The 27,500-nt window shown below is 38.2% G+C and overlaps 1 protein-coding gene across 5 annotated transcripts in view; it reads left to right on the top strand.

Moving 5' to 3' along the window:
• Positions 1–27,500, top strand: part of cita (citron rho-interacting serine/threonine kinase a) — a 154,297-nt gene that overhangs the window by 43,283 nt on the left and 83,514 nt on the right. For all 5 annotated transcript variants that reach the window (XR_013200761.1, XM_077222380.1, XM_077222360.1 and 2 more), the window contains exons 10-13: positions 3,225–3,408; positions 24,157–24,262; positions 25,397–25,540; positions 26,587–26,706. Coding sequence is in view for 4 of the 5 variants with exons in the window: in XM_077222380.1 (XP_077078495.1) it covers positions 3,225–3,408; positions 24,157–24,262; positions 25,397–25,540; positions 26,587–26,706 (554 nt within the window). In the remaining variant the exon portion in view is untranslated. The remainder of the gene's footprint in view (positions 1–3,224; positions 3,409–24,156; positions 24,263–25,396; positions 25,541–26,586; positions 26,707–27,500) is intronic.

Genomic DNA, 27,500 nt, shown 5'->3' with positions numbered 1-27,500 from the left:
TCGTCAGAATCAGCACGATCGGGGATTGTTGTAAAATGCAGTCTCCACTGTTGCTAAATTGCGGACCCGTTTAATCACTAATTAAAAGCACAAAAATCTGCGCAAGAGACGCTACGCTGTTCACAAGGCGACACGCGCTCCGAAATGCACTGCAACGAGACAAGAAAGGTATACTTAACTTTGGGCTTCAATGTGCGCATCTAAACTATCAAATATTCATATCAAAATGACCAGCTCTGAGATTCACTGAAACACAGTTAATGTCTTAAATGAACGTAAATAGTTGGGAGAAAATGATGGTGCATGAGTCATCTCTTAGATCTGCACTCGGTCTTAAAGGGGCAGCGTCTAATAAATCTGTGACGATTGAGCCGTTAATGCGAATCAAACAACAAAAGGCAGAGAAAATCACTCGCAGCTCTTGAATGAATAACTTAAACTTTAATAAGCATTAATCTATCTATGATAAACTATGCAGTGTTATTTTACATTTGATTACTAAATTCGATTACTTTTCAGACAGAAACACTTACCTGAAAAGTAATGTTAGTAGACCTTCCTGAAATTAAAGAGCTGTGTATTTGAAGAGTTTGATTCTAAAACGCAAGAAATCCATTTGGATTAATTTGAGTAAAAATGACTTTTCTTTACCAAGAAAGTGGACAGATGAAAACCACTATTTTCTGTTTCAAACCTTCACATAGAATTTGTAGGGTATAATAACAACAACAAAAAAAAATCAATTTTTCCAGATTTATTATAAAAATAAAAGATCCCCCCCCCAAAATGCAATAAATCCATTACATTTTTTTTTCTTCATAATGCAATTGATCCATTGAAAAAAATATAAAAGTTATTTTTCATAGTGAAACTTGAAAATACACAACAAAGTAAGTTTATTAGTATAATAATATTAGTATAATATTTTTAGTAAGTTTTCACAGACAAAAACACGTACTTTCACAAAGATTCACATATTATACACTTGTTCCTGCTCGGTTTTTGTTGACTTGGAATAAAACAATTCAACAATACATACGCCGGGTGTATTTAAAGCGCTGCCGTTACTGTTTACATTGCGTGGAATGGTGCGTTGTGATTGGTTGAGCGGATGTATCGCATTCTGCAGAAAAGGGAGACTGGCGTTTGTTGCGCTTTGGAAAGAAAGGGAGAAAACATGACAGAATAACACGGCGGATATCGCATTTTACTTAAAATTAAACATTGACTTTTCAATACCGACCAGATACAATACTGATTTTTGCATTAACTACATTTTTTTTTAAATGGCGTTTATCGCGTTTTGGAACCAAACTCTTCATATAATTTGTATCTTTGTTTAATTGTGTTCTTGTTTTTTTTGACCATGTGTTTGTACTTGTTTTTGCTTATCGTATCCTATCTCATGTATATAAAACAAAAAAAGCCTGCACACTGCTGCATAACAAATAGATATTTTATTTGTTTTGTTAAAGCATTGGTTTTTCTTTTGCTATAGATATTTTACATTTCAAAATACAAAGCAAATGTTAATTATTACCCGAATGTTAAAGAAAACAAACATGCCAAGAAACCGGAAAGTACCGGACCGATAAGCAGTGACGGTAAGAGTAGCAATACCGTTAAAACCTTAACGATACCCATCTCTACAAGTGACTTTAAAAAAATCTTAAACTTAATGTTACAACAATGAAAAGTTACAGCATCTAAAATGTACTTTATCTCATACAAAAATGAGTAAAAATGGTAAACAATGTAAGTTACAGCGTCTAAAACAGTGATTGATTGGATTGGATGTGAAATTGACCTGCAACTCTTTATTCCGCTCATTGCCTATTTCTAGAGACCAATCAACTCTGTTGAGCTGTTGAGATGATTAATACACTCCAACGAGCTGAAGAATGGGGTGTGTTTGTGTGTGTGTGTGTGTGTGTGTGTGTGTGTGTGTGTGTGTGTGTGTGTGTGTGTGTGTGTGTGCAGTGTTTCCGTCAGATTCTTGTTGTTGTTTTTTAAATGAATAAATCAATTGTGTAAATGTAGAAACAAAACCCCTCAGCGACAGATACAGTGTGTGTGTAAACACAGCTGTTTGTGTAGATGCAGCGCTGCGTGTGTGAGTGTGTGTGAGTGATGGGTAGGTTTAGGGGTCGGGTTAGTGTGTGTGTGTGTGTGTGTGTGACGGGTAGGGTTAGTTAGTGTGATGGGCAGGGTTAGTGTGTGTGACGGGTAGGGTTAGTGTGTGTTTGTGTTTGTGTGTGATGGGTAGGGTTAGTGTGTGTGAGAGACGGGTAGGTTTAGGGGGTCGGCTTAGTGTGTGTGTGTGTGTGTGTGTGTGTGTGTGTGTGTGATGGGTAGGGTTAGTGTGTGTTAGAGACGGGTAGGTTTAGGGGTCGGGTTAGTGTGTGTGTGTGTGATGGGTAGGGTTAGTGTGTGTGAGAGACGGGTAGGTTTAGGGGTCGGGTTAGAGTGTGTGTGTGTGTGATGGGTAGGGTTAGTGTGTGTGTGTGTGTGTGTGTGTGTGTGTGTGTGTGTGTGTGTGATGGGTAGGGTTAGTGTGTGTGAGAGACGGGTAGGTTTAGGGGTCGGGTTAGTGTGTGTGTGTGTGAGATGGGTAGGGTTAGTGTGTGTGTGTGTGTGTGTGTGTGTGATGGGTAGGGTTAGTGTGAGTGTGTGTGTGTGTGTGATGGGTAGGGTTAGTGTGTGTGAGAGACGGGTAGGTTTAGGGGTCGGGTTAGTGTGTGTGTGTGTGAGATGGGTAGGGTTAGTGTGTGTGTGTGTGTGTGTGTGTGTGTGTGTGTGTGTGTGTGTGATGGGTAGGGTTAGTGTGTGTGAGAGACGGGTAGGTTTAGGGGTCGGGTTAGTGTGTGTGTGTGTGTGTGTGTGTGTGATGGATAGGGTTAGTGTAGGGGATAGAATACAGTTTGTACAGTATAAAAACCATTACGCCTATGAAATGTCCTCACAAGTATAGCAAAACAAACGTGTGTGTGTGTGTGTGTGTGTGTGTGTGTGTGTGTGTGTGTGTATCTCGCGTCGGGTTTTGGCTGTGACTCACTCTGATTAGCTGAGACTACTGCAGTGAGAGAGAGAGAGAGCGGGCGAGCGAGTTATTGCGCTACAGTCTCATCACTGAGACCCTCTCTCTCTCTCTCTCTCTCTCTCTCTCCTCCAGTCTGTTTTTCTCACCGACCCTCTCACACATTTTCTCCTCTCGTTTCCTCCAGCGCTCCCTCCGTTTGTTCCGTCTCTGCGTTCTGATGATGACACCTCTAATTTCGAGGAGCCGGACCGGCGTGTGGTCCCCGCCGCCTCGGCCCTCGATCGCCCTCGCTCAGGCTTCCACGGACAAGACCTGCCCTTTATAGGCTGGTGCTTTAGTCGGGCTCTGAGCGCACTGGCCAAGTCTGAGTGAGTACACACACACACACACACGCTGATTTGACTAGTCTAGTCACAGGTGGTCCATTGGTGCGGAGACGGTCACATCACCACGGCGACTGTCACCAGGCAACATTGTGGCTGAATGCGAGGTATTGCTTCTCTCGCGCGCTCATGTGTCATTAAGATGAATGAGAGAGTGTGTGTGTGCGTGCGGATGTTTTTGTAACAGAGACTCACGGATCTGGGAATATCTCTCGGATGTGTTGCCATGTGCATATGCAGGTATTAAGCAGTGGTTCTCGCGCGCACTCATGTGTCTTTAAGATGAATAAGAGAGTGTGTGTGTGTGTGTATATGTTTTTGTAACGGAGACTCACGGATCAGGGAATGTCTCACGGATGTGCATGCAGGGGAACGGGAAACCCTCATCCGGAGTGTGTGTGTGTGTGTGTGATCGTGCAGCACAATGAAATCCCCTTCAGCAAGTAAACACTGTAACGTGAGCGGATCTGTGTTTGCCGAGATGTGGGCTGTTGTTTTGGTCTGCGTTCGCATCTTATCTTCTGGCTCTGTGTTTGTGTGTTTATTGAACGGGTGTATATCAGCTATGAATCAGAAGAAAAGCTTGAGATCTCGAACTCATTTTTTTTTTTTTTTTTTAATTAAAAATGATTTCCACCGAATTTGTCATTACTGTAAATTTTTTTCTTAAATTCAATTTTCAGGTTTTTTATTTAATTTCCCCACAAACTGTCATTCCCATAATGCAAAAAATTATCATTACTCTATTATATATATATATAACATTTTTAATTCAAATTTTCCCCATATTTTTTTATGTAATTTACCCCAATTTTCATTTATTGTAGTTTATTTATTTATTTAATTTTAATGAGATTTTTTTTTTTTTTTTACATAATTTCCCCCCAATTATCATTATCATAATGCAGAAACAAAAGTGTTATTACTGTATTACTGTTTATTTTCTTTTTTTTTTATTCTCACTAATGTAATGTTTTTTATTTATTTAACTGGTTTAATTTTAATTAAAATTTTCCCACCTCCATTACCATAATGCAAAAAACAACAACCTCATTAATGTAATGGTAAAGTATTTAAACATCATTGCCTGTTTTTAATTAGTTGATTTAAATAAAACATGCTATACAAAATAACTGTATTGCAGTAATGAGAATTTCTCAAGAGAGCATCTGGATCCATTGCAGTGGTGTGTGTGTGTGTGTGTGTCACATCCTGCCCAGTGATTCCCTGCATCTATGAATGCATTCAAGCGTGAGTTTATTGTTATGCGCCACTCAGTTCCTGTGTGCTGTAAGATCATGATGTGGATCAGCTGAAGGTCTTGGTCGGGAATCTGGTCCCAGATGAGCCGTAAATAACGCGTTTTTATCCAGTAGCTGAAGGGAAAGCACAGGGAAAACCAGTAAGGTGAAGCTTTATAACGTTAGTCAGAAAGAAAACGAAGCCAGAATCCAGAAAACATTATTATGGTAGCCAGGGTGAGTCTCCTTCACATTTAAACGCTTGTTCTCTCTAATCCTGAAATGTGTATTTTGTCCAGCTGTATGTCATGTTGCTGTCGTCTTGATAAAGCACTTCCAGCATCATAAAATCTGCCGAACGCAACACACACAGCCCCAGCAGAGGAGCGTGGGAATGTTAATGCAGAAGCGCAGCTGCTGATTGGTGCACCGGAGATGTGTTGCGATATGAGAACGCTGGATCAGTCTTGAGGCAAACAAACATCTGTAATAATGAGTGATAAATCTTGTGAGGACTGTAAACTTCTTTTCTAGTGCATTTATCAGGCAGTGCAATAGAAAAACATGTTTATCAGACTGTGCGATAGAAAAACATGCGTTTATCAGGCAGTGCGATAGAAAAACATGTTTATCAGACTGTGCGATAGAAAAACATGTTTATCAGACTGTGCGATAGAAAAACATGCGTTTATCAGGCAGTGCGATAGAAAAACATGCGCTTATCAGGCTGTGCGATAGAAAAACATGCGCTTATCAGGCAGTGCGATAGAAAAACATGCGCTTATCAGGCAGTGCGATAGAAAAACATGCGTTTATCAGGCAGTGCGATAGAAAAACATGCGCTTATCAGGCTGTGCGATAGAAAAACATGCGCTTATCAGGCTGTGCGATAGAAAAACATGCGTTTATCAGGCAGTGCGATAGAAAAACATGCGTTTATCAGGCAGTGCGATAGAAAAACATGCGCTTATCAGGCTGTGCGATAGAAAAACATGCGCTTATCAGGCTGTGCGATAGAAAAACATGCGCTTATCAGGCAGTGCGATAGAAAAACATGCGTTTATCAGGCAGTGCGATAGAAAAACATGCGCTTATCAGGCTGTGCGATAGAAAAACATGCGCTTATCAGGCTTTGCGATAGAAAAACATGCGCTTATCAGGCAGTGCGATAGAAAAACATGCGCTTATCAGGCAGTGCGATAGAAAAACATGCGCTTATCAGGCTGTGCGATAGAAAAACATGCGCTTATCAGGCAGTGCGATAGAAAAACATGCGCTTATCAGGCAGTGCGATAGAAAAACATGCGTTTATCAGGCAGTGCGATAGAAAAACATGCGCTTATCAGGCTGTGCGATAGAAAAACATGCGCTTATCAGGCTGTGCGATAGAAAAACATGGGTTTATCAGGCAGTGCGATAGAAAAACATGCGTTTATCAGGCAGTGCGATAGAAAAACATGCGCTTATCAGGCTGTGCGATAGAAAAACATGCGCTTATCAGGCTGTGCGATAGAAAAACATGCGCTTATCAGGCAGTGCGATAGAAAAACATGCGTTTATCAGGCAGTGCGATAGAAAAACATGCGCTTATCAGGCTGTGCGATAGAAAAACATGCGCTTATCAGGCTTTGCGATAGAAAAACATGCGCTTATCAGGCAGTGCGATAGAAAAACATGCGCTTATCAGGCTGTGCGATAGAAAAACATGCGTTTATCAGGCAGTGCGATAGAAAAACATGCGTTTATCAGGCAGTGCGATAGAAAAACATGCGCTTATCAGGCTGTGCGATAGAAAAACATGCGCTTATCAGGCTTTGCGATAGAAAAACATGCGTTTATCAGGCAGTGCGATAGAAAAACATGCGTTTATCAGGCAGTGCGATAGAAAAACATGCGTTTATCAGGCAGTGCGATAGAAAAACATGTGTTTATCAGGCAGTGCGATAGAAAAACGTGTTTATCAGGCAGTGCGATAGAAAAACATGCGCTTATCAGGCTGTGCGATAGAAAAACATGCGTTTATCAGGCAGTGCGATAGAAAAACATGCGTTTATCAGGCAGTGCGATAGAAAAACATGCGCTTATCAGGCAGTGCGATAGAAAAACATGCGCTTATCAGGCTGTGCGATAGAAAAACATGCGTTTATCAGGCAGTGCGATAGAAAAACATGCGTTTATCAGGCAGTGCGATAGAAAAACATGAGTTTATCAGGCAGTGCGATAGAAAAACATGCGCTTATCAGGCTTTGCGATAGAAAAACATGCGCTTATCAGGCTGTGCGATAGAAAAACATGCGCTTATCAGGCTTTGCGATAGAAAAACATGCGTTTATCAGGCAGTGCGATAGAAAAACATGCGTTTATCAGGCAGTGCGATAGAAAAACATGTGTTTATCAGGCAGTGCGATAGAAAAACATGCGTTTATCAGGCAGTGCGATAGAAAAACATGCGCTTATCAGGCTTTGCGATAGAAAAACATGCGCTTATCAGGCTGTGCGATAGAAAAACATGCGCTTATCAGGCTTTGCGATAGAAAAACATGCGTTTATCAGGCAGTGCGATAGAAAAACATGCGTTTATCAGGCAGTGCGATAGAAAAACATGCGTTTATCAGGCAGTGCGATAGAAAAACATGCGTTTATCAGGCAGTGCGATAGAAAAACATGCGTTTATCAGGCAGTGCGATAGAAAAACATGTGTTTATCAGGCAGTGCGATAGAAAAACATGAGTTTATCAGGCAGTGCGATAGAAAAACATGCGCTTATCAGGCTTTGCGATAGAAAAACATGCGCTTATCAGGCTGTGCGATAGAAAAACATGCGCTTATCAGGCTTTGCGATAGAAAAACATGCGTTTATCAGGCAGTGCGATAGAAAAACATGCGTTTATCAGGCTGTGCGATAGAAAAACATGCGCTTATCAGGCTGTGCGATAGAAAAACATGCGTTTATCAGGCAGTGCGATAGAAAAACATGCGTTTATCAGGCAGTGCGATAGAAAAACATGCGTTTATCAGGCAGTGCGATAGAAAAACATGCGCTTATCAGGCAGTGCGATAGAAAAACATGCGTTTATCAGGCTGTGCGATAGAAAAACGTGTTTATCAGGCAGTGCGATAGAAAAACATGCGCTTATCAGGCTGTGCGATAGAAAAACATGCGCTTATCAGGCTGTGCGATAGAAAAACATGCGCTTATCAGGCAGTGCGATAGAAAAACATGCGTTTATCAGGCAGTGCGATAGAAAAACATGCGCTTATCAGGCAGTGCGATAGAAAAACATGCGTTTATCAGGCAGTGCGATAGAAAAACATGCGTTTATCAGGCTGTGCGATAGAAAAACGTGTTTATCAGGCAGTGCGATAGAAAAACATGCGCTTATCAGGCTGTGCGATAGAAAAACATGCGCTTATCAGGCTGTGCGATAGAAAAACATGCGCTTATCAGGCAGTGCGATAGAAAAACATGCGTTTATCAGGCAGTGCGATAGAAAAACATGCGTTTATCAGGCAGTGCGATAGAAAAACATGCGCTTATCAGGCTGTGCGATAGAAAAACATGCGCTTATCAGGCAGTGCGATAGAAAAACATGCGCTTATCAGGCAGTGCGATAGAAAAACATGCGCTTATCAGGCTGTGCGATAGAAAAACATGCGCTTATCAGGCTGTGCGATAGAAAAACATGCGTTTATCAGGCAGTGCGATAGAAAAACATGCGCTTATCAGGCTGTGCGATAGAAAAACATGCGCTTATAAGGCTTTGCGATAGAAAAACATGCGTTTATCAGGCAGTGCGATAGAAAAACATGCGTTTATCAGGCAGTGCGATAGAAAAACATGCGTTTATCAGGCAGTGCGATAGAAAAACATGCGTTTATCAGGCAGTGCGATAGAAAAACATGCGTTTATCAGGCTGTGCGATAGAAAAACGTGTTTATCAGGCAGTGCGATAGAAAAACATGCGTTTATCAGGCAGTGCGATAGAAAAACATGCGTTTATCAGGCAGTGCGATAGAAAAACATGCGTTTATCAGGCAGTGCGATAGAAAAACATGCGTTTATCAGGCTGTGCGATAGAAAAACGTGTTTATCAGGCAGTGCGATAGAAAAACATCCGTTTATCATGCTGTGCGATAGAAAAACATTCGTTTATCAGGCAGTGCGATAGAAAAAAATGCGTTTATCAGGCAATGCGATATAAAAACATGCGTTTATCAGGCAGTGCGATAGAAAAACATGCGTTTATCAGGCAGTGCGATAGAAAAACATGCGTTTATCAGGCAGTGCGATAGAATAACATGCGTTTATCAGGCAGTGCGATATAAAAACATGCGTTTATCAGGCAGTGCATGTGGACACCTAGACATTCTAGATTTACAGTCTAGTCGTGTCTGATCGGATCGCAGTGGCGCTTCAGATATCGGTGCAGTCAGTGTGTAGTCTTTTTTTGTTTGCACACTGTCATTTGTGTGTTTGTCCGTCATGCCAAAGATGTCGTATTTCTCTTTCCTCGTTAACAGATTCAGTTGGACAATATCTGTCACAGTAATTGGGTGAACCTGTCAGGTGAAATGTGCTCCGGCGGCGTCATGGGAAATCTGAAAAATATCAGGCATTTTTAGAATAATTAGGCATAATAATTATAATGCAGACATCCCAAGTCTCCCGGAAGTTCCGGGAGTTAATTTTTATTAGTAATACAGTGGAAATTAGTAGAAATTTGGTCAGCTTGTTGATTTACGGTGTGTACCCCTAAATTTTCTGGTTGTGCCCCTAAAATTTTCAGTTGGGGGCCACTGTGCTCCTAGTGAAAAAAGTTAGTCTGGTGCCCTGCCTCTACTGAAGTAAACGTTAAGTTAAATTCAAGTGTATGCAGTATGGGGGCTAAACCAAAGTATCTTTGATTGTGTAAACGTGAATGTGACCGATCTCAGGTATATAGCAAAAAAATCAGTTTGATGACCAAAACTGATACGCTATACACTTGTGTACGTGAGACCCACGTTTAAACGTGAGGACCTCTGAGCGACAAACAGAATAAGAAAACATTTCGCTCACTTTTAATGATGCTCAGATATCAATAAAACCTTTTTCATTTATGGAGTCAGATGCAATAACGAAAAAATAAATAAATAAATAAAATAAAAAGAATTACTACTTGTGGCCTGCGTATTCACAACAAGTACAAATCGCCTAGGCAGAGATTGTCCTGGGACTATTTTGGGGTGAAGCACTGGCGAAGCACTGCTACTTGGGCGCAGTGATATCACGCAAGTTAGGTAGCTGTGATAGAACTGCGGGCATGCTATTTCTATTTCACTTGTTGTGAATACGCAGGCCACAAGAAGTAATTCGTTTTGTTTTTTTTTATCACTTTTCCTCACGACATGCTATCCGGCAACAAAGGATTCCATTCATTATGCTAAGCTAAGCTAGCGGCGGCGCTCCCAGACAATGCATGCACTGAGACAAAAATGCGTTTGCCCACCTATCTAAATGCAGTGTTTGGAATAACGCCGTTTAAAAGAGCGGCGTTAGGTAACGACGTTATTTTTTTTTAGTAACGGGCTAATCTAACTAATTACTTTTCCCGTCGTTACAACGCCGCTATCCTTACCGGACGTTAAATGCGGTGCGTTACCACAGGTGTCAGCTTGGTTTGAAATGTGTTGGGGGCAGAGATGCATTCGGAAGTGCATTTTGAGAAGTGCTGGGTACAAACTTGTCAAATTGTGCAGCCTGTTTGCTCAACCCGTAAATGAATGCATCGATCCGCAAACTTTGAGTTCTTAAATGGTCTAGTGGTAAATCTTTTGCCAAGCGTGTCAGAGATTATGGGTTCGAATCCGCCCACGTATAGTTTTTTTCTCTCATCAAAACTCAATATGTTCATCAGTGGTTACAGTCTATATATCAAACAGGGACACGTTTGTGTGCATTTTATTTTGTGATTTCACCTGAATGAATAGAGAGTCTCCACAACGGCGATAGATTGAGGCCCTGTCCACACGGAGACGCATTTAGCTGTATACGGACAATTTTTTTATCGGATCGGCGTTTCGTCCAGACGGATCAGGCGTTTTGGGAGACTGAAACCGCTATTTTTTGAAACCGGGTCCCAGGGTGGATAAATCTGAAAACGACACCCTTGCGTCTTCGTGTGTACGGCCAATCCGTATATTTTGTGAAACGCTGATGTCATCACCCCACGTGTCGACTAGTCAGACGCGCTAAATCAGTAGCTAACAGCAACAACAACTGCGACTACTTGCTTGAGTTCATGCTTCAGAAGCTACTGAGCCTATTTTATTTCTTTATTTATTATTTAGGCCTACTTTAATGTATTTTTATTTTACTTCTTTATTTGTTTATATTTCTTTCTTATGCTATGATGCTTGTATTTTGTCTGTTTAAGACATTTCGTATTTTGTAGGGATGGGCAATTCAAGCAAAAATAATATTTGACGAATTATTTGATGATTATTCAAAAAACGCACCTCTGCCCCTCATGCTCACCGGTAACACGGCGTTCGCTCCGACATTACATTTCTCTGTACTGTAGTGCTACATGTTGTAGCCATTAAAGAAAAGTTAGTTTCATATTTATGTTTAAATAATGTTATTTTTTCCATTTCATATATGTTGATTATATGAAAAGTGAACAGCCTGAGTAGCCTAATCATAAGATGCACAATATCGAGACATCATTTTGACCACTTCATTAAGTTTTGTTTTATATAAAGCCTTTCTTTAAAGTGAATTTCGTTTTGTATAAATTGTATTTTAATTTTAATCAATGTTTCATCAACCAATTGCCTGGATTTAATAAACAAGAAGCAAATATAGCAGCCTATAATCAGGACATGGAGGCGCGTGGCGATATAACTTGCATCACACGTGAACTGGAGCTCGTCTCATAAATGAACAGAAACTCAGAAATATATTTAAGCTTGAAATGTCTACTTTTAAACAAAACAATTCAAAACTAAAAGAAACAGACAACTCTCTTATAATCCGTATGAAGTGTGCATTTATCTCTATAAGCACCTTCACAATACTGCGAAGGTGGCGAGTCAGCATCGTCACAGAAAACACTAGTTTATTAATAAACTAGAAAAAGTTCGTCGAGACAAACTTTAAGTTGGCTTGTGAAAGTTTGGACCAATAAGTTTGAAGAAGTTTAAATTAGTTTAAAGTTTAAATTAGTTTAAATTTTAAAGTAGTTTGAAGTTGAAATTAGTTTAAAGTAGGGCTGTCAATCGATTAAAATTTTTAATCTAATTAATTACATACTCTGTAATTAATTAATCTAAATTAATCGCATACACAATTTTACAATGTTTACATGGTACAATTTCTGGTAAGCTACGTTTTTATTATTATTGCTTGACACAAATTTCACAATTTCAATTTAATTTAATTATTGTGATGTGATGCAATATTGACTCATTTGGATAAATATTAGGTACACAAGATAGGCATTCATTTTTCTCAAGAAAAAAAATCTCACCCAATGCTGTAAAAATACAGAGAACCATATCAGCTGGTATAGTATTTAAGGTTAAAAATAGCTCAAATTAAATATAATGCGTGTTTATTACAAAATTGCGTGTTTTATTAAAAATATAATCCATACGTAATATACTAGTAGGCCCTAGACTACATAAATTTTGAAAAATACTCTCTATAGCTCTTTTTTTATAGCCAACTATAACATGCTATATGGTCATGAAATGGCTTTCCTGGGGTAACTTAGGGCTAAATGTTATGTGACAATTGTTCTCCAGCTGTTTTATTGACCTCTTTTCGCGGTTGAAAAACACGGATTGATCGAGGAATATACATTTCGGTAAGTTTTAGGCTGCCCTACTGTATCTTTCAACATTGGTCATTCGTGTTTATTTACTATTAGCTAGAGATGATCGGTTCACGTGCCGCTATAGGGATCTGTCATGACACATTTACAAGAACCAAAACGGTATTGCTTGATTTTCGTAAAAACAATTAACAGAATCTGAGAGCTGAGATTTTTTTTAATATCATAAGTAACGTGCTCTGTCTTGTCTGTTTCCGTGTCCTCTCGTTGGTGCGCGATTTTTCTGTGCGTGAGAAAATGGTTGTGTGACGTGAGAGCGCGTGAAAAGTTACAACACACACACACATACACACACAAGCGCGCTTTCTCTCAGACACACTCGCCGACTCACGCACACACTCCTCGATGCATTGATGTGGTACTTTAGAGTTTGACGAACTCCGTTTGTTAAAAGTAAATGTTCCAAACAATGATCCAAGCAGCGCGTTCTTGTCTCCCTCCTTTTTACACGAATGCTAGAACGGCTCCGCAAAGGTCAAAACGGAATGGATTAATCTGCGTTATTTTTTTAACGCGTTATTTCTTCTCAGATTAATTAATCGAAATTAACGCGTTATTTTGACAGCCCTAGTTTAAAGTTTAAAGTAGTTTAAAGTTTAAAGTTTAAAGTTTTAATGGTTTAAAGTTTAAAGTAGTTTAAAGTTTGAAGTATAGTTTGAAGTAATTTAAAGTTGCTAGGGTGTTTCTAGTGGGTTGCTAAGGTGTTCTGGGTGGTTGCCTGGCGGTTGCTAAGGTATTTTAGGTGGTTGCTAGGGTGTTTTGGATGGTTGCTATGGTGTTGCTTGGGTGTTCTACGGTATTTTGGGTGGTTGCTATGGTGTTGCTAGGGTGTTTTAAGGTATTTTGGATGGTTGCCATGGTGTTCTGGGTGGTTGCTATGGTGTTGCTAAGGTGTTGTAAGGTATTTTGGGTGGTTGCTATGGTGTTCTGGGTGGTTGCTAGGCAGTTGCTAGGGTGTTCTGGGGTTGCTAGGCAGTTGCTAGGGTGTTCTGGTGGTTGCTAGGGTGTTGCTAGGGTGTTCTAGGGTATTTTGGGTGGTTGCTATGGTGTTGCTAGGGTGATTTAAGGTATTTTGGGTGGTTGCTAGGGTGTTCTGGGTGGTTGCTAGGCAGTTGCTAGGGTGTTCTGGTGGTTGCTAGGGTGTTCTAGGGTATTTTGGGTGGTTGCTATGGTGTTGCTAGGGTGATTTAAGGTATTTTGGGTGGTTGCTAGGGTGTTCTGGGTGGTTGCTAGGCAATTGCTAGGGGTGTTCTGGTGGTTGCTAGGGTGTTCTAGGGTATTTTGGGTGGTTGCTATGGTGTTGCTAGGGTGATTTAAGGTATTTTGGGTGGTTGCTAGGGTGTTCTGGGTGGTTGCTATGCAGTTGCTAGGGTGTTCTGGTGGTTGCTAGGGTGTTGCTAGGGTGTTCTAGGGTATTTTGGGTGGTTGCTATGGTGTTGCTAGGGTGATTTAAGGTATTTTGGGTGGTTGCTAGGGTGTTCTGGGTGGTTGCTAGGGTGTTCTAGAGGATTTTGGGTGGTTGCTATGGTGTTGCTAGGGTGTTTTAAGGTATTTTGGGTGGTTGCTAAAAAGAAAGAAAGATTGAAAGAAAGATTAGAAAGAAATAAAGATAGATAGAAAGATTAGTTAGAAAGAAAGAGAGAAAGAAAGAAAGAGAGATAGAAAGATTAGTTAGAAAAAAAGAAAGATTAGTTAGAAAGAAAGATTAGTTAGAATGAAAGAAAGTTAGAAAGTAAGATTAGTTAGAAAGAAAGAAAAAAAGAAAGATTGAAAGAAAGATTAGAAAGAAAGAAAAAGAAAGATTAGTTAGAAAGAAATAGATTAGTTAGAAAAGAAAGAAAGAAAGAAAGATTAGTTAGAAAGAAAGATTAGAAAGAGAGATAGAAAGAAAGATAGAAAGATTAGTTAGAAAGAAAGAAAGATAGAAAGTAAAATTAGTTAGAAAGAAAGAAATATAGAAAGATTATTTAGAAAGAAAGAGAGAAAGAAAGAAAGAGAGATAGAAAGATTGTGTTCATAAGTGTATGAATTCATGAGTTCATAAGTGTATGAGTTTATAAGTTTATGAATTCATGAGTTCATAAGTGTATGAATTCATGAGTTTATAAGTGTACGAGTTTATGAGTTTAGAGTTTATAAGTTTAAATGAGTAAGAGTTCAGAGTTTATTAATTTATGAGTTTGAGTTCATAAGAGTTTGAATTCATGAGTTTATAAGTGTATGAGTTTATAAGTGTATGAGTTTATGAGTTTAGAGTTTATAAGTTTAAATTAGTCTAAGAGTTCAAGTTTAGAGTTTATTAATTTATTATGAGTTTAAGAGTTTAAGTGTAGATAGATAAGTGTCATAGATATATGAGTTTATTAGTTTAAATGAGTCTCAATGGCTCATATAGTATATAGAATGGCAGTTTGATTCAGTCTAGGGCTTCAAGGTATTTAGATTTGAATTTTTGACAGTTGGGGAGTTTGAAAATCTGAACATTCCGCCATGTTAAGTCAATGGGAGTTTTTTCCGACTTTGATCGTCATTTTTAGGAAAACCGTAAGTCCGATCAGTTAGAAAAGATATAGCATACCGAGTCAGAACAGTCTGAGTGTCTGTGCCGAGTTTGGAGTATGTGGAGTTAAAGCTGTAGGAGGAGATAGAGTTGTAAATTTTTGACAGAATAATAATAATAATAATAATAAGTTTAAGTACAATATCAGTAAGTTGGCTCTCACAAGCCAACTTAATAATAAGTTTAAGTACAATATCAGTAAGTTGGCTCTCACAAGCCAACTTAATAATTAAAATGTCTCCTTGCTATATTTGATATTCATAATGATTAGGCTATTTGCCGGTTCTTTGTGGCAAGCTTTATGCGTCTGCTAACTAATCGAATATCGTGACTCATTCCTATTTTGTACCAGGCCATTTATGGTTTTTCATATTGTTCAATAAAGTTATTGGTAAAAAAAAAGAAGCTACTGTTCCTAATATTATTGTATACAGCGCGCAAGGTTTATGCGCAAGTCTTCTTCTCTGTTTTTAGTGTATCTGTGTCAGAAATACAGCGCCTCATACTGGTCTGGCATGTAAACTACATCGGTTTCAGTGGTTTCGTGTGTACGCAGATATTTCTTGAGACGGCGCCGTGTTTACGGATTTTTTTTTAGAACGAGGAAAAAAAAGATCGGATAGGGAAAGCTCTGGCTTCGTGTGGACGTGGCCTGAAGCGCGCGTCCGAGTGAAGACTGCGCGAGCCACAGAGCACACTGTATCCATGACACCGATCACCGCGGCAACGAGCGCTCCGCTTGAGTTAAAAAACAACACATTTTAGCGCTAGATCTTTTGTTATTTAATAGCGAATTAAATGGCAACGTTGTTAGAGTTTGATTTATTTAATTTGCTACGGTTACTGCAAACACACTTTACATTATTTAACTCTTTACTTTTGAAGAAAATACTTGAAGTACAGAATGTATTCCAGACCAGTTGTTTGACATTGGGAGTTTGATTTATTTAAGCAAGAATAAGACTTTTTTTTTTTGTTGTTTAAAAGTTTACTTTTGTTGTGAACAAAACACTTGGAAGTACAGGTTGTTTACTTGACCAGTTGTCTCAGGTTGAGAGAGTTTGATTTAATTTGCTAGAGTTAAATGCACTTTGTATGGTGTAACTGTTTACTTATCTAACAAAGATAATACATGAAGTGCAGGATAAACCTCTTGCTGTCTGTCGACGTGGAATAAATATCGAAAGTTATGTACAAACACCTGTCTGTTCTACTCATTTCAACTGACTTGTGAAAATGGCTAAAAAAAATCCAAATTCTTTGACATATAGCAACTTTTTTTTTTAACAGTAATGCAAATAGTTACTTTCCCTGGTAACGAGTTACTTTTATTATAGAGTAATTCAGTTACTAACTCAGTTACTTTTTAAACAAGTAGTAACTATAACTAATTACTTTTTTAAAGTAACGTTCCCAACACTGTCTAAATGTAGAGGAAGCCCCATTTTCTAATATGCCCCTAATATAGGAACCCCTATTTCAAAAAACGGTGGCGTGTTCCTTTAATCATCCCTGATACCGCTTCTTGAGGTCGGTTCGAAACATTCCTAGCTGACAGTAAATCATCCAACATTTGTCATTGTAACTGTGCGTTCACACCGCCGCCGACTTGAGCGTCAAAGAAGCTCTGGCCGCTCTGTCAAGGACGCTTGTCGAAAAGCACGGGGAAGCTCGTTGACGCTTTGGACGCTTTGGACGCTCTGACGTAGCAGGGAGAAGAGAAGTGTCACAACATGAAATGTAATAAACAGAAAAAACAAGCAATACATTGAAGAAACCTTTTATAATGACAGCATTTTTATAACCGTTTTGGTCACATTTGGTCGGGGGAAAAAATAATAATTAGCTATTATTATTAATTGCATTAGGCTATTATTTGCATTAGTGCAATTGGTCAAATCGTTGTCACCGTGAGCAAATGGATTGCATTCCCGCTTAAAACGAGCGTTCGTAAATATTTCAAATAAAAGTTGCGCTCATTCTCAAATGTGTATCACTGCTATTTTATCCCATGCCTCGTTCTTTTGTAACTGGTCCCTGTAAGCAAACAACGTCATATCATATATGATGGGAAACCCAGCAACAGCGATTATCAGCTTCTCCTCCATTTTCTCGGAACTAATGTTTTGGTAGGAACGAAAGTTCACATCGTATGTTTCTCCGGAATCAGCCAGAGTGAAGGACGTCTTTATTCTGATTGGTTTCTGGCGTTTTGCCGCTGCTTGCCGCTGAACCGCGTCATAGCTCATTACCATAAAGTTGAGCTTCTTTCAACTTTCTGATTGACGCTCAAAACGCTCAAAACGCCCAAAACGCGACGCCGAGGGATTTGACGCTCCATGCAGCTGAGAGAAGCCAGCTTCCATTGAAAATGAATGACTTCCGGCCGCTTTGGAAGCTCAAGTCGGCGGCGGTGTGAACGCACCTTAAGAACTAATTGACTCCCAAAACAAAGTGACACGCTCTGCTGTAATCGAAATGATTTAGACAGGAGCAATCGCTGCACGCTCTTTAGTGGCGTTTGACATTCACCTCATTGTGGAGTAAAAGCGCATTAACGATATGAAATGTCATGCTGAAGCATCTCTGGAGAGATGGTTTGTTTTCAGTTGAGTCAGTTCTCTAATTGGAGTGTGTCCTGTGGGTTCACACTGTAATGACCGACGGTGTGTAGGTGGTTTCCTCTTTTCTCTGTGACTCATGGTTATTCGAGGTGCGTCGTCTGGTTAGATAATTCAAAGGAAATCTAGTTTGTCAGTATAAGAATAGTTTGTGCAATAATGAGCATTCGGCGTCATTCTCTCGCCTTCATGGCGACTCTATTTCTCTGTTCACGCATATTTTTTCATACAGTTACCAGAGACTGTCAGGCTCCAAATGCACTGTTATTGTGAGTTAATGATGACAGAGTTTAAAATTTAGTCCAATCTTGCTTCTTCAATGGGTGAAGCATTAGAGCACGTATCTGACATCAGGATTTCATTAGGGATGCATCGATATGAAAATGTATTGATACCGATAATTCTTTATATTTGAAAGCCGATAACCGATAAATTTGCTGATAAATCTAAATCCTGATTTTTTTAAATATAGTTTGAGCCTGATTACAAAACAAAAGTCTCCCCATTAACATCCATGTCCCAAACACACAATTATGATGTTCTCATGATAATTTTATGTAGCCGATATGACAGATTTGCGCTGCACATAACTGTATTTTCCTTTTTTTTAAGTGATTTCAATCATATTTCAATCAATTCAAAACCATCATGTTGAACAGTGCGCATCTGAAGTCTCTCAGCTGAAGGACAAAATACATTATTTATCAGTTTTGATATATTGGACACATTTTCTTATTGGGCCGATAACGATAACATTAAAAATGATCATATATCGGCCAAAACCGATATGGTGGCCGATATATTGTGCATCTCTAGATTTCATATCTGAGATTTCACACTGTGAGTGACAGTATTGGGTTTTGTTTCCAGTCATTGAGGCTTCACCTCAACAACACCTCTGATTATCTGAGAAGTGGTTTATGATTCTGTCTGTATCTGATCTGGAAATAATAATACGATTTTTTTCTTGTTAATATGTGGATGGCTGCTGGCATGCAAGATGTTTAATCACATTGTTTTACATTACTTGACTCCAGCTGCTCAGTATATTGATATGTATCAGTATATTGGATCTGTGCATTAGCTCTTAAAGTCACAGCAGCCATTAATATTATTAATCAAACAACAAAAGACAAAAAAAAAAATCGCTCACTGCTCTTTAGTAGATTTAGTAGGATTAATCTACATTTAATTTATACAGTGAAGACTATGCAGTGTTTTACATTTGATTACTTTCAAAGCAAAAAAAAACGTCTTAAACCTCTTACATGCCTAACCTCTTAACACATTTTCTTTCTTTTTTTTTTTGGCCTGACTTTTGGTCAAAATGTTGCAAGTTGATTAATGTTTTTGAGCGCATGAATAGCTTGAAGACTAGCCTCCATTTGGTGTCAAGTTGATTTTGTGCATATCAAAGCAAAGTCCTTGTTCTTTAAAGTCCCCCTGTGGTGTAAATCCAGCTTTTAATGTTGTTTATGTGTCTATATGGTGTTTTTAATATGCTTTCAGACAAACCATGTGTAAATTCATAAGTCGACAGCATTGCTGAGTATTTTCTGCTTAAAACTGCAGTGAACCAAAGACAGTCTCAAAAACACGCTTTGAAATCGCTGGTGTTTCTGACGTCACAAACTACCTTGTAACCAATCAGATCAACGTGTGATCGTCAATCAATGGATCTCTGAGTGAGTGAGTGAGTGGAGGCGGGGCTCATTTGCATATTAATAGAACTGCGCATACTAAATGAGGCAAGGGTGTCGAGTTACATTCAATATATTTTAAAGCATGAAGACATCTTTTCAAGGAAAAAACATTTAAATATGTAATTTTTGGTGATCAAAGATGAGATTTAAGGGATAAAATGATTGACTACAGGGAGCTTTAAAATAATCGTGGATGCAGGGATTGTTTCATCTTGCAGACGCTCCAGGAGAGGAACCTGCCACACTCATTTACCTGACCTTTCTCGATGGCCGATCGATAGACGCAGAATGTTTGAACACCACAGGAATGCTGGGAGAACATTAACCGAACATAAGCCGTGAGTCAGCCTCGTCTTTGTTCGTCAGTCAGAGCTAAGAACAAGCAATGCATTCCTGCAGATCAATCGCTACTGTATTCACAGAATGCGTAAGTGTGTCTATATCCGTCAACTGACGCCCACATCAGGCAGAAAGAGCAAGATGTTTCTCAAGTGTTTGAGTGCAAAAGTTTGGATGCTGATGTTCATGCTTGAATTATCAATAGTTTGATGTTAATGCTGTAATAATTGAATTGCACCTGAAACCTTTATTGATGCCAACTAATGTGATATGTAATTCTCAACGGCACATTTTCCCATTGCAGTTTATTTTCTCCCTACATTCTCACAAGGCACAATTTGAAATTCATAGCTCATAATTACACTTTGAGCCCAATTATCAAGACGGTTGTGGGCCGTTCTGATCAGACCCCTGGGATGCGTCGGGTTTCTCCAAAGGGAAGTTTGTAAGCGCTGGGTAATGGACTGCTTTACAGCAAACAGAACCTCTAATCTCGTTAGACCTTGCCCGTGTGATGCCGTATTTAGATTATTTATTTGCTGTGTGTGTTTAGATGCTCTCGAGGGGGTCTGGAAGCATCAGGCTTCTCTATTTCACAGCTCCTCTGATGCGTTCAGTTGTGTTTTGATAGGAGGACACCTTCATGGCCATGAGGGACCAGAGACACAGCATCATCGGGGCCTTATGAGGCAGAAAATGTGGATAAAATCGTGGAATACAGCCATAAAAATGGGATATGCGTGGAATTTGCAGACATTTGGATCAATAAATCAACAGTAGTGGTGCACACTTAGTCAAATCGCTGTCTGTGAATATTAAAGCACAAAAATACTGCTATTTGAATATGAAGTCTGCATATAGAATATACTTAAGTAATAACTATAGTACGGTTTATAAAAAAAACAAAAAAAAACACAAATTTTCATCCATGTCCTAATTTGAACTGTCAACCTTTGTTGTGGAAAAAGAAATCGTTTAAATTTCCGTTTATTATATTTTAAAATATTAATTAAATAGTTAAACTTGTATGCATTATTTTAATTACCATTTGTAAAAACGAAATAGTCAAAATGTCCATAAATTATTAAATTGTTAAAGTTTTATGAATTTAATTATTAGACATTCTTTTTGATTATTACAATTTTACTAAGTCATTAAAATAGAACGCATGAAAAGGAAAACCGAATTATTGAGGGGAAAAACAGTTGTATACAGTTTTTCAGCAGTCTTGGTTCCCAAAGTATTTTCCCATTAATTTCTGCTGAACTTAATTTTATTTTTTTAGTTTATATTTAATATGTGTTGATTCTGCTGTGCTTATCTATCGAATGAGAACTGAACTCAACTCAATTTAAGAATAGACGTTTTGTGATGCTTTACATTTACAACAATTGTAATTAATGCTTGATGTGCTAATCTCTATAATACTCTACAGTTGTTTACGTGTTCATCAGAGGTAGCTGACAGCATCTGTAAATGCCAATCTTTCCTGATTTTCTGAGAGTGACAGAATAAAAAATTAAAAAGGTAATTGTGACTTATTTCACAATTCTGGTTTATAACAGACAACTGGGACTTTATATCATGCAATTCTGACTTTATATCTCCCAATTGCCTGATTTAAAAAGTCGCAATTTTAATAAATAAACTCACAATTCTGACATTTATATTGCACAATTCTGACTTTATAACACAACATTGGGAGATGTAAAGTCCCAATTGTGTGTTATAAAGTCAGAATTGTGAGATATAAACCTGCAAATAATTTTTTTCCTCAAAATTGGACTTTATATCACACAATTCTAAGAAAAGATGTCAGAACTCGCAATTCTGACCTTTTTCTCGCAATTGCGTGTTATAAAGTCAGAATTGCGAGAAATAAACATGCAATTCTGAGTGGAAAAAAAGGCAGAATTGTGAGATGTAAACTCGCAATTGTGAGATAAAAAGCCGCAATTATCTTTTAAAATGTTTTATTCTGTGGCAGAAACAAGCTTCCATAAGAAAAAGCTGAAATTCTTCGATAGAAAAATTAATTTATTCCAGAAGAAGCTCAAGAAATGGAGATTGAAGCGTTGTGATGCACCGTATTATCCCTGTATAGAGAATGAGCTTCTCCTTTAGCAGGATTGTTTTTTCCAGGTGGTGATTGTTGTTTCGTTCGCTCTCGGTGGACGAGCTGTCAGCGCGCCGGTCAAAGCCGATATTCACGAGCCCATTGGTTCCCTCTTTCCCTCCGCTGCAGTAATTTTTACAGTTTTATTCTCTCTCCCCGTTAGTGTAATGTCTGTTGTGTTTGTGCGGCCGCTGGGATTCTTTATTTTTGGAACACATTCATCCGTCAGACACACTTTACTCAGTTCTGAATCACTGACATGTGATGCATGTGGGAACTCGAGTTCTTTCCTGTCTTTCTTGGTTTGTATTGATGTTCACATGTCTTTTTATACCGTCGTAGGCGTTCGGTTCACTATATTTAGGCGTTTCTTTCTGTCTGTGAGTCCTGTGAGAGAAGCTTTCAGCTAGAATCCATCAGTAGTTTGGCTTCCTGAAGAGCATATGTGATGCTTTCTAAATATTGCTATGTTGATGTCAGCTGACGTCGAGCAGTAGTGGGAGAGTGGGAGGAGTCTGTATGTTTGACAGACCAATGGCTGACAGGGGGCGGAGTCAATGAGGTGGGAGGTGAGTTTGGGAAACCTGTGTGGAAACAGTCATAGTTGTTTTTTTGTGTCCACAATCTTAATTTCAGTCTTAAGGTTTGCATTTTTTTTTTATTATGGCTCAGCTGTGTTATAAGTTGGAAAATGCAGTAATTTGATTTCATGACACACACACACACACACACACACACACACACACACACACACACACACACACACACACACACACACACACACACACACACACGTATGTAAATGAATGGCAGTTGTTGTGTTTTTATTACCCTCCGGCCTGGTTTGGAGTTCTGGTATAATCAGCACTTTAGCTGTGTGTGTGTGTGTGTGTGTGTGTGTGTGTGTGTGTGTGTGTGTGTGTGTGTGTGTGTGTGTGTGTGTGTGTGTGTGTGTGTGTGTGTCTCTTTCCCTCCTCAGCACTTTCAGCCGTAATGATCCGATGTCTAATGGCGGAGACAGATCTGAGTTCAGATCTCTGAGCAAGACAAGCATTATATTATGAAACGGGAGAATGAAAACTTTTATAAAGTTTGCATCATAATACTGTTGTCTTCCTGTTTATTATTAATGTGGAGCTGTGGGGAAACGATTCCAATAGTCGGGTTCCATTTTCTCCAAAGGGAAATTGATTTTGAACAATAACTTATAAACCCTTAAAAACAGACCTACTGTGAAGATACAAGGTTGTTAATGTATTGCTCTGAAGCTGTCAGCCTGCATTATTTTGGCTTTTTTTAAATTAAATAACAGTGTTTAACAGGAAAAACTACATTACTCGCGATGCTGTACAGAAAATTACACCTACCAGAGTAAAAAAAGCGCCCAGAGATGTCATTAGCTCCGCCCACTCCCCTGAATCTCTGCGTATTACGTAATCTCTCTACATTCAAATATTTAAGTGTGTGTGTATATGCGCATATGTTGTGCAATAAACTTTAGCTACATATATTGTTTTATATACAGTATGCATGTATGTGTGTGTGTGTGTATATATACATATATATATATATATATATATATATATATAAACAATTTATATTTATAATAAATATATATATATATATATATAATCAACATTTAATTGAGTTTTATATTTCTCTAATGTTTTTAATTTGATTAAGCTGTTCGCAATGCTTCTTGGGAAGCTTGTTTGTGTCACAGAATAAAAAATAAAAAAGGTAATTATCTCACAATTGTTTAAATCTCACATTTTTGAGAAAAAAAAATCAGAATTTTGAGATAAACTTCAGAATTGCGAGTTATAAAGTAGTCGCAATTGTGAAATATAAAGTCGCAATTAATTTTTTATTTTTTTATTCACCGTAATGGAAACAAGCTTCCACACAATTCGCAGTTTTCATTTTGGATCTTGTGAAGCTGATGTTTGTGTTTTTGTGATGCTTCGTGTTCATCAAGAGAACCTGATTTTTAGTTGATGTTCCCTGACGTCTAATTCATGTCATGCTAATTAATGAATGGCATGTAAAGATAATGTTCTTTGGTGTTGAATTGAATAATGAATTCACATGAAACTAATGGAGTGTGTAATGAATGTGAAAGGCCGAACAGACGCTTTATGATATTTCCTACATTCCTAGAAAACAGCCGCTCTCACACTCTCCTGGCTTTATTCTATGGGCTCATATTATAACTGGATGAGTGTTAATGTTCTGCTGTGGTTCTCATAAGGGTTCGTTGTTCTTTGTGTCATCAGATCGGTCGGCGCAGGACTCAACTCTCCTGCCAAGACCAACTCCATGGAAAAAAAACTGCACATCAAAAGCAAAGAACTGCAAGACACTCAAGACAAATGTCACAAGGTTAGAGCGCAGAGGCACCTGGGTAAAGAGATTTTTAGGGCTGTGCGATATGTAGTCTATGACTATTGAAATTGTTTTTGTATCGATGTGGAAGCTGACATTATCGAGTATGTTCTTCAAGACTAGAAGAATTCGGTTAGAATGACCCTGAAATTCAATATATGGGACAAAAATGCCCTTTTCTTGTTCTATATTTCTTTATAATATGTTTAATCAATGACTGTTTTTCCAGAATATCAACACGATTTTCAAATGTGATTTTTGTATATCAGATTAATTTGTACATTTTAGTCACAATATTGTATGTTTTTGCTTTATTTTCGCCAATGCAAATAGTTTTGAACAACTGCAACTGAGTCGTGATTCAATACTGAATGAATCAGCTGTGTGAAAGAATCAATTGAGTGATGATTCAATGACTCAATGAGCTAAATATTGGTTTTAGTTTCATATTTAAATTATTTTTTTCTTTTTTAAAGACGTTTCATATATTTTGATTTTCTAAATATTAATTTGCTGTGTAAATGCATCTAAATGCTGCATTAGATAAAGCTTTTGTACCACTTCTGCAGTGCAAAAATATACTGTAATATACTTGTTGATACTGATTTTATTTGATTGGTAAATAGTGTCTTATTAGTCCAGTTGAATTTGATTAAATGCAAGAATTTGACATCATGCATGTATCTAATAAGGTAAAAAAAAAAAATGGCCTTATAAAGGTAAAAATGCACCTGGAAATCAATTCCTTAAGTTAAATTAGTTCAATTTAAATGTTTACAAGTTCAGTTCATTAATAGTTTTATTCGTTTAAGAATATGGAGTCATCTGTCCACGACAGCCCTAAACTAGCCAAAGTACAAAAACACACGAAGGAAAATTTTGTCTAATTATCCTTATCGACAAAATGCCAGTTAATATTTAGATGCTGAATTTTTTTAGTCAAAAACAGTGCGAACCAACACAAATCATGTGTACAGTCATACACATTCAATGGAGAACGGACTACAGTTTCAAAAGTATTACAGCATTTACAGAGGTTAAAGTGTCTATCATGCGCAGCTTGTGTGTCCGTTGTCTGAGCGCTGCTGTAAAATGCATTTAGACCTGGTGCTTGTGTTTGTGGCCGCTCAGATGGAGCAGGAGATCTCGCGGTTTCAGCGTAAGATGACGGACCTGGAGTCAGTCCTCCAGCAGAAGGATGTGGAGCTCAAAGCCTCCGAGACCCAGAGGAGCATCCTAGAACAGGACCTCGCCACCTACATCACCGAATGCAGCGTGAGTGGACGACGCTGAACTGCGCTTTAGCATCTGAATAGCTGTTTTTATGTGAATTTTAGGATATTGCATTAAAAAATGCCAAGAAGTGCTTAAAATGTGCAATAAAATAGCATGCTCTCAAATAAGGCAAATCATTTTTTTTTTATTCGGTAAAAAAACATGCACATAAGCTGCGATAGAAACACATTTACTGAATCAATTCCTGGATGCACATGTGACTTGAGAGACTTAATAGATCATGTGATTGATTGGATAACTGGACTAACCAGCGGACCAATCGCATCACACGCCACACTGTAACATGATTTTTTTCAATTTAGGAAATAAAACAAAGTTTATTGAAGTACCTTTTAGAGGAAAACACAATCCTACATACATCGCTTCTCTTGTTGCCCTTCAACTGAAAATTACAACGAAAGCCACACAATGTGGCATCGTATCAGTATTTTATTTGACAAGTTGTTGCGTTAAAAAGACACAAAAATTCTAATAGAAGAAACAGAAAAAAACACACTACACCAGTAGCTCACGAGTGCAACCATTTGACATCATCAACACAGAATGCACTGCGCACCAAAAATGGCGCCCCCTATTGTCCAAATTATGTATAGAACGATTATTATTTTAAATAACTACATATTTCAGTATAAGACATAATTTACATTATATTAAGCCATACAAGTCTTAATACGCAGAGTTCCCTTTAAGTAATTTGCATTAAAATCTGAATTGGTCTAATTTGAGAGGAAGTAAAGCTGATAATCTGTTATTTGGTCAGAAAGGTCTAAAGACTTGACGCAGTGTTTGGACCAGGAGTGTCTTAATCAGTACACACTCTTTGATGGACGTATCTATTGTTTTATATGTAGAACAGCAAAACTGACTTGACTTCATATCTGCACTCTTGATGTTCCGCCTTTAATGCAAATACTCTCACTGATAAAATCACTCTTGGCATGCTGGTCTTTTTTTAATCTGACCTTGCGTTCCAGCAACTGCTGCATCTCAACATAACAGACGTGTGTGTGTGTGTGTGTGTGTAGAGTCTGAAGCGCAGTCTGGAACAGGCTCGTGTCGAAGTGTCACAGGAAGATGATAAAGCTCTCCAGCTCCTCCATGACATCAGAGAACAGAGCAACAAACTCCAGGAGATCAAGGAGCAGGTGAACAAACTCTTCACTACAAATATATAAATATACTGTGTGTGTGTGTGTGTGTGTGTATATACAATATATATATACGTATATTAGGGCTGTCAATGTTAACGCTTGCGATGAATTTTTGTCCAGTTTAACGCATTTATAATTTATGCGCTGCAGACGGTTTGATAACTTCATGCAGTTTCTGTATATTTCCTGCCTGTTAGACAGGAAGTGCACATAAATATGTTGTAAGTTCACTTGAATTAAAAGTTGTTATATTTTTTGAAGTCTAATAAATGTTAAAAAATGGATAGCTTTCAATTACACTGTAATTTTGAATGGCTATAATTAATGTTTAAAATTCGGGGAAAATTTATTTTATATCAATTTTATTTTATGTCCTTTATTCATAAAAAGATGCCATTTAAACAAGTATTTAAAATATACTGTCTTTATGTTTCTGCATTCATTCAGAGATTACAGAGATAACTGTGAAATTATTACATTATAAAATATACAAACTTATAAAAACGAAAGTGTTTTTAATTTCGATGAATCACTATTAATCAGATTTTTTCAAAATACAGTGAAAATCTGAAAATATTGTTACACACACACACACACACACACACACACACTCACTCACTCACAAAAACACACACTTGCACATGAAAACACTCACACACTCACACTCACTCACTCACACACACACACACACACTCACAAAAACACACACTCGCACATGAAAACACTCACACACACACACACACACTCACTCACTCACACACACACACACACACACACACACACACACT

This window comes from Siphateles boraxobius, unplaced genomic scaffold (assembly GCF_051911475.1).
Source record: "Siphateles boraxobius isolate OS27281-9 unplaced genomic scaffold, OSU_SipBor_1 120, whole genome shotgun sequence".
Lineage (NCBI taxonomy): Eukaryota > Metazoa > Chordata > Actinopteri > Cypriniformes > Leuciscidae > Siphateles > Siphateles boraxobius.
The sequence above is the reverse complement of the archived record's forward strand: the minus strand, read 5'-3'. Positions and strand labels throughout refer to the sequence as shown.